This window comes from Lottia gigantea (genome assembly GCF_000327385.1).
Source record: "Lottia gigantea unplaced genomic scaffold LOTGIsca_10, whole genome shotgun sequence".
Lineage (NCBI taxonomy): Eukaryota > Metazoa > Mollusca > Gastropoda > Lottiidae > Lottia > Lottia gigantea.
The window spans coordinates 4299870-4314324 of record NW_008706747.1 but is presented as its reverse complement, the minus strand read 5'-3'; the positions used below and the strand labels follow the sequence as shown (position 1 = coordinate 4314324).

Sequence of the window (14455 nt, the reverse complement as noted above, 5' to 3'; positions counted from 1 at the left end):
AATGTCTACCTTTATTTTTCAGTGTGACATTTATTTCGCTTCATCTGCTGCCGGTACAAACACCCCAACTGAAAAAACACGAGAAAAAGATTCATTTTCGCCTCCTCCTTCCCCTTCATGTAAGTTTTATTATTTTATCAAAGGTTATAATTTAGTTTTGAAATTGTTCTGCGAGCACTTTAGTTTATTGATGTTTATTGCACAAAATTTGATAATCTTTTCAAAATGGCAGATTGGAGACAAAAAGCCGAACTTGAGAAAAGCAACTGAAATCCAATTTATTTTCTGAAGAAAAGTTTCCCCTGTCACAGCAGAAACAGCAATGCAGAAGACAGAAGTTGAAAACTCAATGAAGAGGAAAAACTACATGAAGTTAATCTTTTCCCTCAAAATCCAATCCTAAAATGAAACAAATGAATACAAAAAATATTTATGTTGAAAATTCTCTTGCAGCAAAATCTGGTCCAGTGTTGAACATCTATAAGATACCCTTGACTTGTCTAGCTGGACAGACTGCAGAGAAAGCAGCGCCGACAACCTCACCTTCCCATGGTTCAACATTACTAGCACCTATCGTCAGTAATGGTGATAAGTCACCGCTAGATAAACGAAGTCCGTTGATTAGAACGAAGCGAGTAGCATCCAGTGTGCCCTCCATCACAACCTCGTCCGCTACCACACCAACAGACAAGGTTACTTTCGAGCTCTCATATTCGTGTAACTATTTCTTTTAGCTGTTGTCTAAACTTTTTGATACTTTAACTTTTCTTTGTGCCCTCGCCTCTTCCGGAATTTTGACTTTCTTGAAGGATGTTAAGTTCTTCTTTCCCAGGCCCTTGGAAATTTTTGTCTCTTTTTAGGGGTTAAAACATTGCATGATGGATCTTCTGTTCTAGTTGTGCTTTAAATAATTACATCTTCTGCAAATAGCTCTCTTTTGTCATTTATCCTTCCTGCGTTATCTAAAAGATGTAGAAATTCACAGTCTTTGCATCTTGCCATTATGAGTTTAGAATTAGGTTATGAACTTGCAGCTTCTTTGACATCCATCAACTGCATGTAGCTTTGATCATTTTGTCTCTTCAAAGAAAATTAATTTATCCTTTGCTAGCTTAATTCATCCTTTGGTTTTTCTCCATTTCTGCATCCTATGTATAGAAATCTCATTCTATTTTGTTTTTTTCATTTTGTCATCTTCGTGTGTCTTTGTCTTTTTCTACCTATCATCTTTTACTTCCTGTTTTCAATCTGGTATGTTTCTAAGTTATTCATATTTCTTTTCGTTGTACAATTTGTTCATTCTTAGAAATTTGTTTGATTGATTCATTCATTTATTCATTTGTTTGTTCATTCATTCATTCATTCATTCATTCATTCATTCATTCATTCATTCATTCATTCATTCATTCATTTGTTCATTCATTCATTCATTCATTCATTCATTCATTCATTCTATCATTCATTTCACACTAACAGTGCTAAAGTAGCTAAATTCCTACATTCATTCATTCATTCTGTCATTCATTTGTTGCTGATTTAGTCTTAAAAGTAGCTACATCCTTGCATTTTTCCCCTTTTTTTTACAATTTTCCTAAAATATCCATTTCTTAACAATTTCATCCTATTTTCAACCAATCAGCAACTGATCGTGACTTTTCTATTTGTTGCAGGATCGACACGATAGTTCGGGGTCTGACTCTGGAATTACGATGTTACGACCCAATGAATTAAGCCCACCTCCCAGTCCGTTTCAACATGTTCAGAGCTCAGGCGACTCTGATCCAGAAGGAGACTGTATCATTTGACAAGAACGACTTCGCGAGCGTTTGATTTAGTCGTCATAGCAACGATATTGTGATTCCATGACAATTTGAGATCAGAACTATTTAGATTGTCTGTAATCAACTTGTCCACATTGCTCCTTGAAAACTCTTGAACAGTTTTGCATCATAGATCATAAAGCTTTTGATCTTGTCGTCATAGCAACAGTCTTGTGACGATTTTAAATCTTGTTTGAAAACAGAACTAATTGGATCTTCTGCAATCAACTTGTGCATATTGCTTCATGGACTAAAAAACTTTTTATTCAGTCCCTCTTAGTTGTCATAGCAACTATTTTTTGATACAGTGACAATTTTAAGAATTTGTGTTTGAAAACAGAACTATTTAGATGGTCTGTGATGCCCAGTAGATGGTAAATGGTAGTGCTTCATGATTCATTGTGTTTATAAGATTTAACAAGTTGGACCCAACTTCACAAGCTTTTGATCTAGTCACTGTTAGTCTTGTATTTGGAAGCAACAATTTTTGTGATTCAGTGATAATTTATGGTGTTCATCAAATTGTGTTTGGAAACAGAACTATTTTTATCATCTGTGATTAACTTGTGAACATTGCCTCAGATGTGAACTATTGGACTATTGTGCTTCGTGGATCTTGTACATTTTTCTGCTATGTGAACACTGTTTGACAGATTTGATTTGTGAACTTTCAATGACATTGCCACAATGAAAAAGACTTGAAAATTTGTTTTTGTGGACCTTAAGGGACATTGCCTCAATGAAAACTATTGTTGTGTTGCTTGTGCTTATTGAGTTAAAATATTTGACTGACTGTCAAAACAATTCTTTGAAGGTAAAGGATGAAACATATCTTCAGCTGATATTTTAAACATAGCCTGGATATCATCCTAAATAGGACATGATACTTGAAGGCAAATAAATGTGTTATGAGTGTTGATTGTTCATTATTTGTACTGAGGGATAACTAAGGTTTTTTCTAACGTTGGATGGGTCTAAAAATGACTTGATATCGTGTTTTGTGCTGAGTCCATGTTGTTTTATATATAGTTCAATGGACATTAAGATACAGATAAAGACAGTTGAAGAATAAACATAAACAAACTGAAGGACAAATATTACTGTCATTAAACAACCAGTTTTGAGCATACTGATGATCGCTTGACTCTATTTAATTTATATAAAAATTTTTAAAGAAGGGTGATGTTTGGTGTTAAACAGGTCCTCAAATAAGAAGGGTGATGTTTGGTGTTAAATAGGTCCTCAAATAAGAGAGGTGATGTTTGGTGTTGAACAGGTCCTCAAATAAGAGAGGTAATGTTTGGTGTTAAACAGGTCCTCAAATAAGAGAGGTGATGTTTGGTGTTGAACAGGTCCTCAAATAAGAGAGGTAATGTTTGGTGTTAAACAGGTCCTCAAATAAGAGAGGTGATGTTTGGTGTTGAACAGGTCCTCAAATAAGAGAGGTAATGTTTGGTGTTAAACAGGTCCTCAAATAAGAAAGGTGATGTTTGGTGTTAAACAGGTCCTCAAATAAGAGAGGTAATGTTTGGTGTTAAACAGGTCCTCAAATAAGAGAGGTGATGTTTGGTGTTAAACAGGTCCTCAAATAAGAAGGGTGATGTTTGTTGTTAAACAGGTCCTCAAATAAGAGAGGTGATGTTTGGTGTTAAACAGGTCCTCAAATGGACTGTAGCTGTGTTTTTGTGATAAACTTTCATGTGTGTTGTTGTGTATATGGAAAGCTGCTAAGCAGTAAAATCATGTGCTGTGTTGTATCACAATAGAGATGTGCTGTGTTGTATCACAATAGAGATGTGCTGTGTTGTATCACAATAGAGATGTGTTGTGGTGTTTTATGTAATAAGTATAACAGGAACCCTGTCTAAGAGAGTTGGTTATGTGTTCTACTGTGTGACAGTAGGAGAGCTGTTATATTGGTCATATTTACCAGTCAAGTCTGACTAGAGTTCTAAATAAACAGGTAGCGAATGTGGTTTTAAGAACATATAAGATATACATTATTTTGTGGATTATTATAAACCTGAATGTGAGAGGAGCTTCCATTAGATTGATATCCTTGAACACTTGTTCTGAATAAAAACATGAATGGAGATATTTTTTCAGGCTACAGTAATGGTAGGAGGGGATAATTATATTTATCCTTTGGATTTGCAGGTACGACCTTGAGTGTTTTTTTGGATAAAAACCTGAATTATCCCCCTTGTGGAAATTTGGATTCAACATACTTGGAATTTGGATAAAAACACAGATTATCCCTGTTTGTGAAAATTGGATAAAAACACAAATTATCCCTGTTTGTGGCATTCAAACTTTCTTGAAATATGGATGAAACTTTATTTTCAAGTCCTCTCTTTTTGAATCTGATGAAGATAGGGAAATACGCCAGGCAGTGATTAGCACAGAAAGCTTATGAATAATAATGTTGTTCATGTTAAAAGGGAGATATCGTGAAAATACTGCATAGGGCCATAGTAAGAACCTTTAAAGGATTATATACTATGTCCAGTTTATTTATCAAGCACGGAATTACCAGTGAATTTGTGAAAAGAAAAAGGAAATATAATGAAAGAAACTAATGAACTATAAAGTTTATTTTTAGACACTTACGTGCACGGAATTTCAGGTGAAAAATAAAAGAAGTAATGAAAGGAACGAATGAATTTTGGATCTGCAAACTGTTTTTATATTTTACATCAAGAAGAACAATATTAACATGGAAGATTTTCTTCTGATTTCTTGTGATAGAGTTAATACTAGTCAATTTGAACTTAGTCCAAGGGAGATAACCCTGATTAAGATACAATCCTTAACAAAGATCTGAAGATATATAAGATTGGACAAAGGTCTCAATATTTTAATATGTATGACTAATAATGCACTTTATGTATAAACGCTAAATATATTGGATAATACAATCTTAAAGAGATGGTAAAGAGGTTTTTCTTGTGTATTGGGACCATATATAGCTTCTATATGCATTATTCCAATTTCCATTCATACATCTGTGGTTTCTGTAGTAATAAAAATTGTTAACCATATATGATGTCACTATCGCAAACATTGCCAGTAATATTTATACTTAGTTTTAATGAAAATACAACAACCATACAAGACGTTTGATTGAAAATAGGAATGATTCAAATTAATACTAACAGTGTCCCTGATACCCATAAAAAATGAAGAAAATCTCTTTACAATCTCTTTAAATGATTATGTGTGCTTTAGATATAAAATGAGCTTCTATTGTACATGCAGTATTGTATCAGTTATGTATGTTTTGTATATTACTTGGGTGTGGCTTTTTTGAAGCTGAAAAACGAGCTCAGTAATTTTATAAATAACCTACCATATATTTTGAGCTCCACTGTTTTTTTGGGGATTTCTTGATTTGAACAAGAATTGAATAAAACTTGAAAGGGTTTGTTTGTTCAAAATAAAAGGCTCTCAAATACACATGCTCAAATATAATATATGTGTTTTCTAAAAATCCTATTTTTATACACAAGTACAAATTTGTGCTCAAATTCTAAAGAAAAGTCAGTAATAGCACAATAATTTGGTGCTTACATCAAATAATTATCTAAATAAGCCTGTGTTTATTTAGATAAAATTGATATATGCGCATAATTAATTCACATCATTTGCATATCTGCATAATTATTGTATATTTGTTAAATCATGACAAGGCATTTTATGCTATAAAATATTAATGTATGCGCATAATTATCTTATTGATGAATGTGCATAAAGTTATATACTGTATAATCAATGTAGGTCCATAGCATAATTTGCGCTTTTTGTTGGCAAGAAATAAAACATTAAGACAATATTAAGCTGATAAAAAATTAATATATGCGCATAATTATCTACCGACTTAATTAGTACATATAAAATATGTGCATATTTTGTGATAAAGGTTTTCCTGTAAGACAAAGTGCGACATTTTGTGATAAATGTCACTTTTTATGATTTTCTATGTAAATATGTCATTGCAACAAATGGAATTATCAAATTATTTGGAATAAGGGTTGGATTTCTTTTGGAGATTTTTTGTAGAGAAATTATATATGCTGAAAAGAACTTAGTCTCATAAAAGCAATGGCCGAGGTCACATATATTTTGTGATACGTCATTTCCAAAAATAACGAATGACAGTTTTATAATATATGACTGCTGAGTTTTAATACACAGAGTTTCAATTTATATTTTTCCTTATTTGGTGAGAATTTTCACCAAATGGCAATGTAAATTGTTGAAACATTGTATTTAAAATTCAGGAGTAGTATACTTTAACATTGTGTTCTGTTATTTGATGTGATCTCTACCCCTGAATATCTCTTTAGAATTTTGTATTTCTCTAGTGAGAGTAATTTCTGTATAAACTGATAATATATGTATATTTTGGAAGCCAAAGAGACTATTGTTTACTGCTGTATATATTGTTATATATTTATGTAATTTATTTTTAGAATGTGTGTGCTGAAACATGCATGCACGTTCAAATAATGTGATGAAGGTTAAGGTTAAATTTGATCTGTTATAACGTATAGGTAGAATTTGAAATTCAGCCAATCAGAATCATGATATTCTGACCCATGCAGAATACTTGTTTTTGATTGGATAAATTTAAAGAGGTTTTAAGACAGGGACACAGATGGGATCAATTTGCACCATTCCCAGACATCTGTGGTTCCTGCAATTGAGTTACCATTCCACTTAAACTGAGCAATGTTAAAAATACAGGATCCACTAACTGAAATTTAATGATGCAAAACAGTTATTGTGTACTACGATTTTGCCTAATATATAGCCAGTGAATATCCCCAGGTTTGACAATATATCTAATTGTAGATTTATATAGTGTATAATTACGAATATAAAACACACCAGATAGACCTTCAGTCCCATGACTCAAAAGTCCCAATTTGAAAGTGTCTATTATTGTTTTTGTTTTGTTTTGCTATATTGTTTATTGTTTGTTGATGAATTGTTTGTTTGTTTGTTTTTGTATATATTGTTGCCATTGTGATGCAAATGTCTCCACAAATTAATTGTTTTATCATACAAAATTTCTATTTTGAAAAAAAGAACCAAAATTTTAAAATTGAACATTTTTGTTTTTTGGGATGTTGGATAACCTTGGGATTTAAGATGTTAAGGGGAGCCTTGAGAGAAGAGGGATTTCTTGTTGACCTTGTAACTAGCAGAATCTTAGTGCAACTGGGTTAAGTTTAGACCTTTGAGATATTTGAAGGAACTAGGCCAAAAGCTTCATAAAGTTTCAAAAGATATCCACAGTGAGTCTTCAGTGAACCAATATTTGAGAACTTGAGGGCCAGAGACATGTTTAAAAACAATCTAATGTTGTAAGACTTTCGTTAGTAGTTTGTCGTTAACGTACTTACACAAAAAGGGATCGTAAGATTTTTTGGTGAACAGGGGTTGAGTTTTTTTGTTGTTGAAAATTCTAGGAATGAGTTAGTAAAAGCATCAAATGGGATAAAAGTGGAGTCAAAATATATATAACAATAGTAGAAATCTTTATTTCCAAATAAAACTCAATAATTCTCCTTTATGAAAATACTGGTCTTAAATTCATAGCTTTGTCAGCCACCATGGCACCCTTGTCATCTTGTTGGTTTTCTGGTAATGATGGTAGTTGCTCTGGTAGAAGTTTTGGGTCTGCTGGGAGAATGGATGGTAATTGCTTTGGGAAAAGTTTGGGGTCTGCCTTGTGCAGCACTTGTGGATTTGCTTGTAGTTGTACAGGCATACCTTGTGGATCAGCTGGTAACTTTAGTGGTGCACCTTGTAAATTTGATGGTAGTTGTGCAGGCACTTCTTGTGGGTCTGCTGGGAGTTGTACAGGCATACCTTGTGGATCAGCTGGTAATTCTACTGGTGCACCTTGTGGGTCTGCTGGGAGTTGAACAGGCATACCTGGATCAATTGGATTGTTCAGATTACCACCTACAATGGCTCCAAATGCATTCTTACCAGAAATATCATCTGTGGAGGATGCAGTATTGTCAACAGAATCTTGAGTTCCAATGATTCCTACAGAATGAAGCCCTGCTCCAGGGATGATTCCTTTCGAATTGTCAGGATTGTCAGCTGGTGTGTTGTCTTCTCCTGCTTGTGATGATGTTGATAAGGATCCAAGTCGTGGTTGTTCTTCAGTCAGTGGTGCAGGGTTGTTCATGTTACCAGCTGTGGGGAACCCAGAATTTGGTGATCCTGAGTTGGGAAATCCTGTATCGGGATACCCTGTGTTGGGATATCCCATGTTAGGTGTTCCACTATTGGGTATCCCTGTATTGGGATATCCTGAATTTGGTGTTCCAGTATTGGGATATCCTGCGTTTGGTGTTCCGGTATTGGGATATCCTGTGTTTGGTGTTCCAGTATTGGGATATCCTGTGTTAGGGGGAATTCCTGTGTTGGGATATCCTGTGTTTGGTGTTCCAGTATTTGGATATCCTGTGTTAGGGGGAATTCCTGTGTTGGGATATCCTGTGTTAGGGGGAATTCCAGTGTTGGGGATCCCAGTATTAGGATATCCTGTGTTGGGGAGTCCTGTATTAGGAAATCCTGTCCCTGAAATGACCTTGACCTTGCTTCGAAGGAAGAAGTTTGGGTTAACACAAGCTTGGCAGGGTCCCAGGTTACAACATTTGGTTCCTGGAAGGGAGGTAGGAGTCATACATTGTTGATCTGCCATACAGGAAGATTGGCATCGGGTTGCAGTAAATTGGGGAGCAGGACATGTTGGGTTGGAATCTGGAATCGGAAAGAGAAACGATGCTGTAATGAATATTAGAAATTTGACAATCTGGCTGTAAGTGGGTACAGATAATTCAGAACAGATCAATGCCTGAGGTGTGGTCAAGTCTCAGCTTGTAAACAGGATCTTCAAAAACCTTAGTATATCTCCAGTTAAGAAATATGGAGAAAAAAGCTTCTGAAAGCAAAAGATTGCTGGGAAAAATTTACTTACGAATACAAATTTCAGCTCCATTGACATTGTAACAGGTAAAAGGCCCAGGACAAGTTGATGTCTGCAAAGAAAACAATATTTACAGTGTTATTTTGATATTAGAAAAACCAGACGCAATATTTACAGTGTTATTTTGATATTAGACAAACCAGACGCAATATTTACAGTGTTATTTTGATATTAGACAAACCAGACGCAATATTTACAGTGTTATTTTGATATTAGACAAACCAGACGCAATATTTACAGTGTTATTTTGATTTTAGACAAACCAGACGCAATATTTGATTTTGGAAATTGTTTTAAGAAATATTAAGTAGTAGACTTTGAATCAAGAAATAAACATGGTTTAGCTTTGGCTCTAAAATATCATTTTTTGTGACTCATTTAAATACATATGACTCAATATTTTTTGTGGCTCATTATTTTTTGTCTTGACAAATGTTTGGGCATATAAATCCAAAATAAGAATAGAAAGTGTTAAAATCCACAAACCTGGCATCTTTTAAAGGATCCAAGTTGTGCACTGACTGCAGCCACCTGAAAATTTATCAATTTATTTAATTGTTTGCCTAAATACAGAAGAGATCTTTTTGAATAAGTATTCCATAAATTTCTAATACATAAATATGTCCATCTTTCAAATAATGTCCGTCTTCATTAGCTCACAGAAAAGTAGGACGTAAAACTCCATTCATTTAATTTCATTTCCAAATAATGTCAAGGTATTAGACAGAGTGCATAATAGCTTGACATGCACGTATGTGCTATAAGAGATAAATTATAAATATTCTTTAACTCACCAAGCATATTAAACCGACCACTTTGGATTCAAACATGTTGTTTTTGGTTGAAATCCCTAAAATTCAAATTCACCCTTCCTCAGCAATGACCAATCTGTAAATGATAAATTCAAGGCCAAAGTGTACACTCTAAAACTATTATTTCCAAGTTTGACCCTGACTTGGCACATATGTTAAAATATGTTATAATTTTAGCTAGTTTAATGAATTTTCTGTCAGAAAGATCTTGATATGTATATCATCCAGATTGACAATCAGATATTAGTTCATTGAAATGAAATGGAGTTTTACATCCTACTGTTCTGCACTAGAGTGAAGAGACAATGGCAGAGTGGCATCAGGTGTTCCTTTATTGAGAGGGCTGATACATTAGTACATGAGATGTTGTCTTTGCAAAATTCCAAGTATGTAAAAGCCTCTCTAATTCCCCAAACACAAAATAGAAAAAAAACAGAGTGGCTAGGTGTTCTCTGCAAAACTCAAGTTCTCAAAACCCCACCAATCCCTCACCGACTAAAAAAGAGGAGACTATACACAGCTAATGCCACTAATACAGCTAAATGCAGCTGTCCTGACAAAATTTCCCTCATTGCACACTGCATGGTATTGCTTGTCCTCATGAGCTTAAATGTGTGCAGAATAATAGGATGTAAAACTCCATTCATTTCATTTCATTTTCATTTTTGATCACTCCACTTAATTTAGGGGTACTGATCAATTTTCCAAATTTAATATTGGATGAATCTATGAAAAATCTGATGGGGAGAAGATGAGATGAAGGCTTGCTAATGCTTTTCTGCATTCTGATTATATTCATTTTAGGTATATAGATGAGGGCTTGCTCCTTACGAACACCTGACACCACTCTGCACTTTGATCACTCGTCTCAATCTAGGGATAATGATCAATTCCAATTTTAATATTGGACTAATCTATGAAGCATCTGAAGGGTAGAAGATGAGATGAGATAAGGGGAGATAACAACCTGTGATGTGAGAGAGAGGTGGTATAAATACAGCCCATGGTCTCCAGTATACAGTATAGATTCATCTACTCTTCTAACAACTACTACTACACCAATCTACCACTAACTAACCTACCAAAATGATGATGAAAATTGCTCTTCTTGTAGCCTGTGTAAGTAGACATTATTTATGATTGTTCAGTCTTAAAGAGGTTTTTTAAACTTGTATCTGTATCAGGGACACTGATAGTAATGATGAAGCACTACTGCAAGAGCTCCGCTGGGTATCTAAAGGCTTAATTTTTTCACAATAACTTGAGGCCCCGTTTGCTGCAGACTAAAGATTCCTAGACTGTTGGAAGTCAAAAAACTAGAGTAATATTCACTCTGTTCTAATGTTCCTCATTTCATTCCTTGTTGCCCATCTTCATTAGTTAGGTGTGTAGAAGAACAATAGAAAGTAAAATTTGAGTTGTATAATTATATATGTAGTTTAGGAGGATACCAGGGAAGACTTGCTTCTGACAAACTGGTTTTCCTGTCAAAGTATTGTTATTATTATATATTCTATCTCCAGGTTGCTGTAGCTGTCTATGGTCAGGAGAAACAGTCAATGGTTGGTATGCAGATGTGTGGAGTAAGTATCCATTTTCCTTCATTTTTACTACATCTGCTAATCTTTAGAGCTCACTTCCTTTAAGGCAAAGCTTATTTTAAAGATTAAAGCTGTCATGAAATGAAATGTTCTGCTGTTTGGGGTGAATCATTTTGGGTGACAGCTCATCTTATATCAATCCAATGGAGATGATATTACAGGCAGAACATCCCTAATTTTACTAATAAACTCTTCCAATCATATGTTACAGTTCCATATTTATAGAAAATGTGCATGTGTAGAAGAGTTCAATAGAAAGTTAAGGGATGTCAGATAGATGACTAGCACACTTGTCTATATCAATCCAATGGAGATGATATTATAGGCAAGAAGAACATCCCTAATTTTACTAATAAACTCTTCCAATCATATGTTACAGTTCCATATTTATAGAAAATGTGCATGTGTAGAAGAGTTCAATAGAAAGTTAAGGGGTGTCAGATATATGACTGGCACACTTGTCTAACCTTGTATATCTGTGTCTATTTTTAGACTACTTACTGTCAAGCTGGTCAAATGTGTTCTTATCAAGGTGGTTATCCTAGATGTGTCATGAGTAAGTTAATTTTTTATTAATTACCTCCCTTTCTTGCTATCTTGATGTTTGTATTCTAACTATAAAAGAAGCTGGGACTTGATGCTTAAATATCTCCTGAACCAACTTCTGTGTTGAGTAGGCTAATGCTAGGTTTAATGTCCCTATAAAGACAATTGTTGAAGCCAACTCTAAGCTGTAGTTATATTAACAGTTTATAAACTTGATTAAGACATTAAAGCTATCATGTTTTCATAAAAAGTATAATTGATAATTGAAAAAAACAAAAATTACGTCTGTGTGTCCACTAGGAGTTGCCATTATTGATAAAGAAATGGTGACTGCCAATTATATATATATGATAGGTCAATGTTCAACCCAGACCCTACTTTTTTTTTAATTTAATAAATTTAACCCACTTAAAGCATGATAGCTTTAACCACAGCCCTTAAAATGCATGTGCATTGTCATTTCAGCTGGTATGAATAACGGTATGTACCCTGGCATGAACAACGGTATGTACCCAGGTATGAACAATGGTATGTACCCAGGTATGAACAACGGTATGTACCCAGGTATGAATAATGGTATGTACCCAGGTATGGGCAACGGTATGTATGGTGGTATGGCCATGACCGAAGAAGACAAGCCTGCTACTGCTCCTAAATTAGGTGATGATTCAGAGGAAGAAGAAGCAGCTCCAGCTGACATCACTACACCTTTGTAAATTAATGGTAGAATTTGAGGGGGTGGGGAAATTTAAAGCATATGAAAATCAATCAAATTAAATTAGAAACTGGAAGTAATAGTGATCCACAATGTAATTGGTCTAACTTAAAGGCAATATTTAATGCTATTAAAATCTTAACCAATGCACATGCAAAGTTATACATGGCCTATTTTTAAAGTATTTACAGATTTATCAGTGCTGATTGTGTTGTCAATATCATAATAAGATGTTTATTCAATTCTTATTGGCTTGCTTAATTTTAACATGTAACTAAAAACTTTATCAAGTTAAAAATTGCACCATTGTACATTCCAAATTAAACTTATTTTTCTTTGTGTCCATAGATAAATGATTTGAAATGACAGAATTAAAAATTTTCAACCCCAAACTGGACTGTTTTTGCATGTGAGCTTAATTGCATAAATGGTTGTGTGCTTAATTGCATAAATGGGTGTGTGCTTAATTGCATAATTGGGTGTGTGCTTAATTGCATAAATGGGTGTGTGCTTAATTGCATAATTGGGTGTGTGTTTAATTGCATAAATGGGTGTGTGCTTAATTGCATAAATGGGTGAAAACCTAATTGCATAAAATGGTGTTTGCCTAAAAGGGATGAAAGCTTAATTGCTTAATATGCAATTAGGATTTTATGCAATTAGGCAAAGACCCCTATTATGCCCATTTTATCCCATTAAACTGTTATGCAATTAGGCAAAGAGCCCTATTATGCCCATTTTATCCAATTAAACTGTTATGCAATTAGGAAAATACCCCAATATGCCTATTATAAACTGTTATGCAATTAGGCAAAGACACCATTATGTCTATTATATGCAATTAGGCAAAGACACCATTATGTCTATTATATGCAAGTAGGCAGACACCATTATGTCTATTATATGCAATTAGGATTTTATGCAATTAGGCAAAGACACCATTATGTCTATTATATGCAATTAGGATTTTATGCAATTAGGCAAAGACACCATTATGTCTATTATATGCAATTAAAGACCCCATTATGTCTATTATATGCAATTAGGATTTTATGCAATTAGGCAAAGACCCCATTATGTCTATTATATGCAATTAGGATTTTATGCAATTATGCAAAGACCCCATTATGTCTATTATATGCAATTAGGATTTTATGCAATTAGGCAAACACCCTCTTTAGGCCTATTTTATCCCAATAAAACTGTTATGCAATTAGGCAAAGACCCCAATATGCCTATTATATGCAATTAGGATTATATGCAATTAGGCAAAGACCCCATTATGTCTATTATATGCAATTAGGATTTTATGCAATTAGACAAACACCCTCTTTAGGCCTATTTTATCCCAATAAAACTGTTATGCAATTAGGCAAAGACCCCAATATGCCTATTATATGCAATTAGGATTATATGCAATTAGGCAAAGACCCCATTATGTCAATTATATGCAATTAGGATTTTATGCAATTAGACAAACACCCTCTTTAGGCCTATTTTATCCCAATAAAACTGTTATGCAATTAGGCAAAGACCCCAATATGCCTATATGCAATTAGGATTTTATGCAATTATGCAAAGAGCCCATTATGTCTATTATATGCAATTAGGATTTTATGCAATTAGGCAAAGACACCATTATGTCTATTATATGCAATTAGGATTTTATGCAATTAGGCAAACACCCTCTTTAGGCCTATTAGGCAAAGAACCCTATTATGTCTATTATATGCAATTAGGATTTTATGCAATTATGCAAAGAGCCCATTATGTCTATTATATGCAATTAGGATTTTATGCAATTAGGCAAACACCCTCTTTAGGCCTATTAGGCAAAGAACCCTATTATGTCTATTATATGCAATTAGGATTTTATGCAATTAGGCAAAGAGCCCTATTATGCCCATTTTATCCTATTAAAGACCCCATTATTCGTATTATAGGATTTATAT

At 34.0% G+C, this 14455-nt stretch overlaps 2 protein-coding genes across 2 annotated transcripts; one reads left to right on the top strand and one right to left on the bottom strand.

Moving 5' to 3' along the window:
• Positions 1-8019: 8019 nt before the first annotated feature.
• Positions 8020-8526, bottom strand: LOTGIDRAFT_109275 (hypothetical protein; the record flags this gene model as incomplete). The annotated part of the gene is made up of 1 exon (XM_009046280.1): positions 8020-8526. A coding segment is annotated over one exon (507 nt), but the record flags the coding sequence as incomplete, so codon positions are not given.
• A 2150-nt stretch (positions 8527-10676) lies between these two features.
• LOTGIDRAFT_230055 (hypothetical protein) lies at positions 10677-12895 on the top strand. The gene is made up of 4 exons (XM_009046279.1): positions 10677-10760; positions 11165-11224; positions 11735-11798; positions 12254-12895. Exons 1-4 carry the CDS (start codon positions 10728-10730, stop codon positions 12502-12504), a joined length of 408 nt encoding a protein of 135 aa, XP_009044527.1. The 5' UTR covers positions 10677-10727; the 3' UTR covers positions 12505-12895.
• Positions 12896-14455: the final 1560 nt, after the last annotated feature.

What these genes read in the sequence shown, in the direction of transcription:
- LOTGIDRAFT_230055 (XM_009046279.1), top strand. Translation starts at nt 10,728, where the DNA reads ATGATGATGAAAATTGCTCTTCTTGTAGCCTGT. An exon ending in TTGCTCTTCTTGTAGCCTGT is followed by an intron (nt 10,761 to 11,164) that starts GTAAGTAGACAT and finishes TTCTATCTCCAG; the next exon opens with GTTGCTGTAGCTGTCTATGG. An exon ending in TTATCCTAGATGTGTCATGA is followed by an intron (nt 11,799 to 12,253) that starts GTAAGTTAATTT and finishes TTGTCATTTCAG; the next exon opens with CTGGTATGAATAACGGTATG.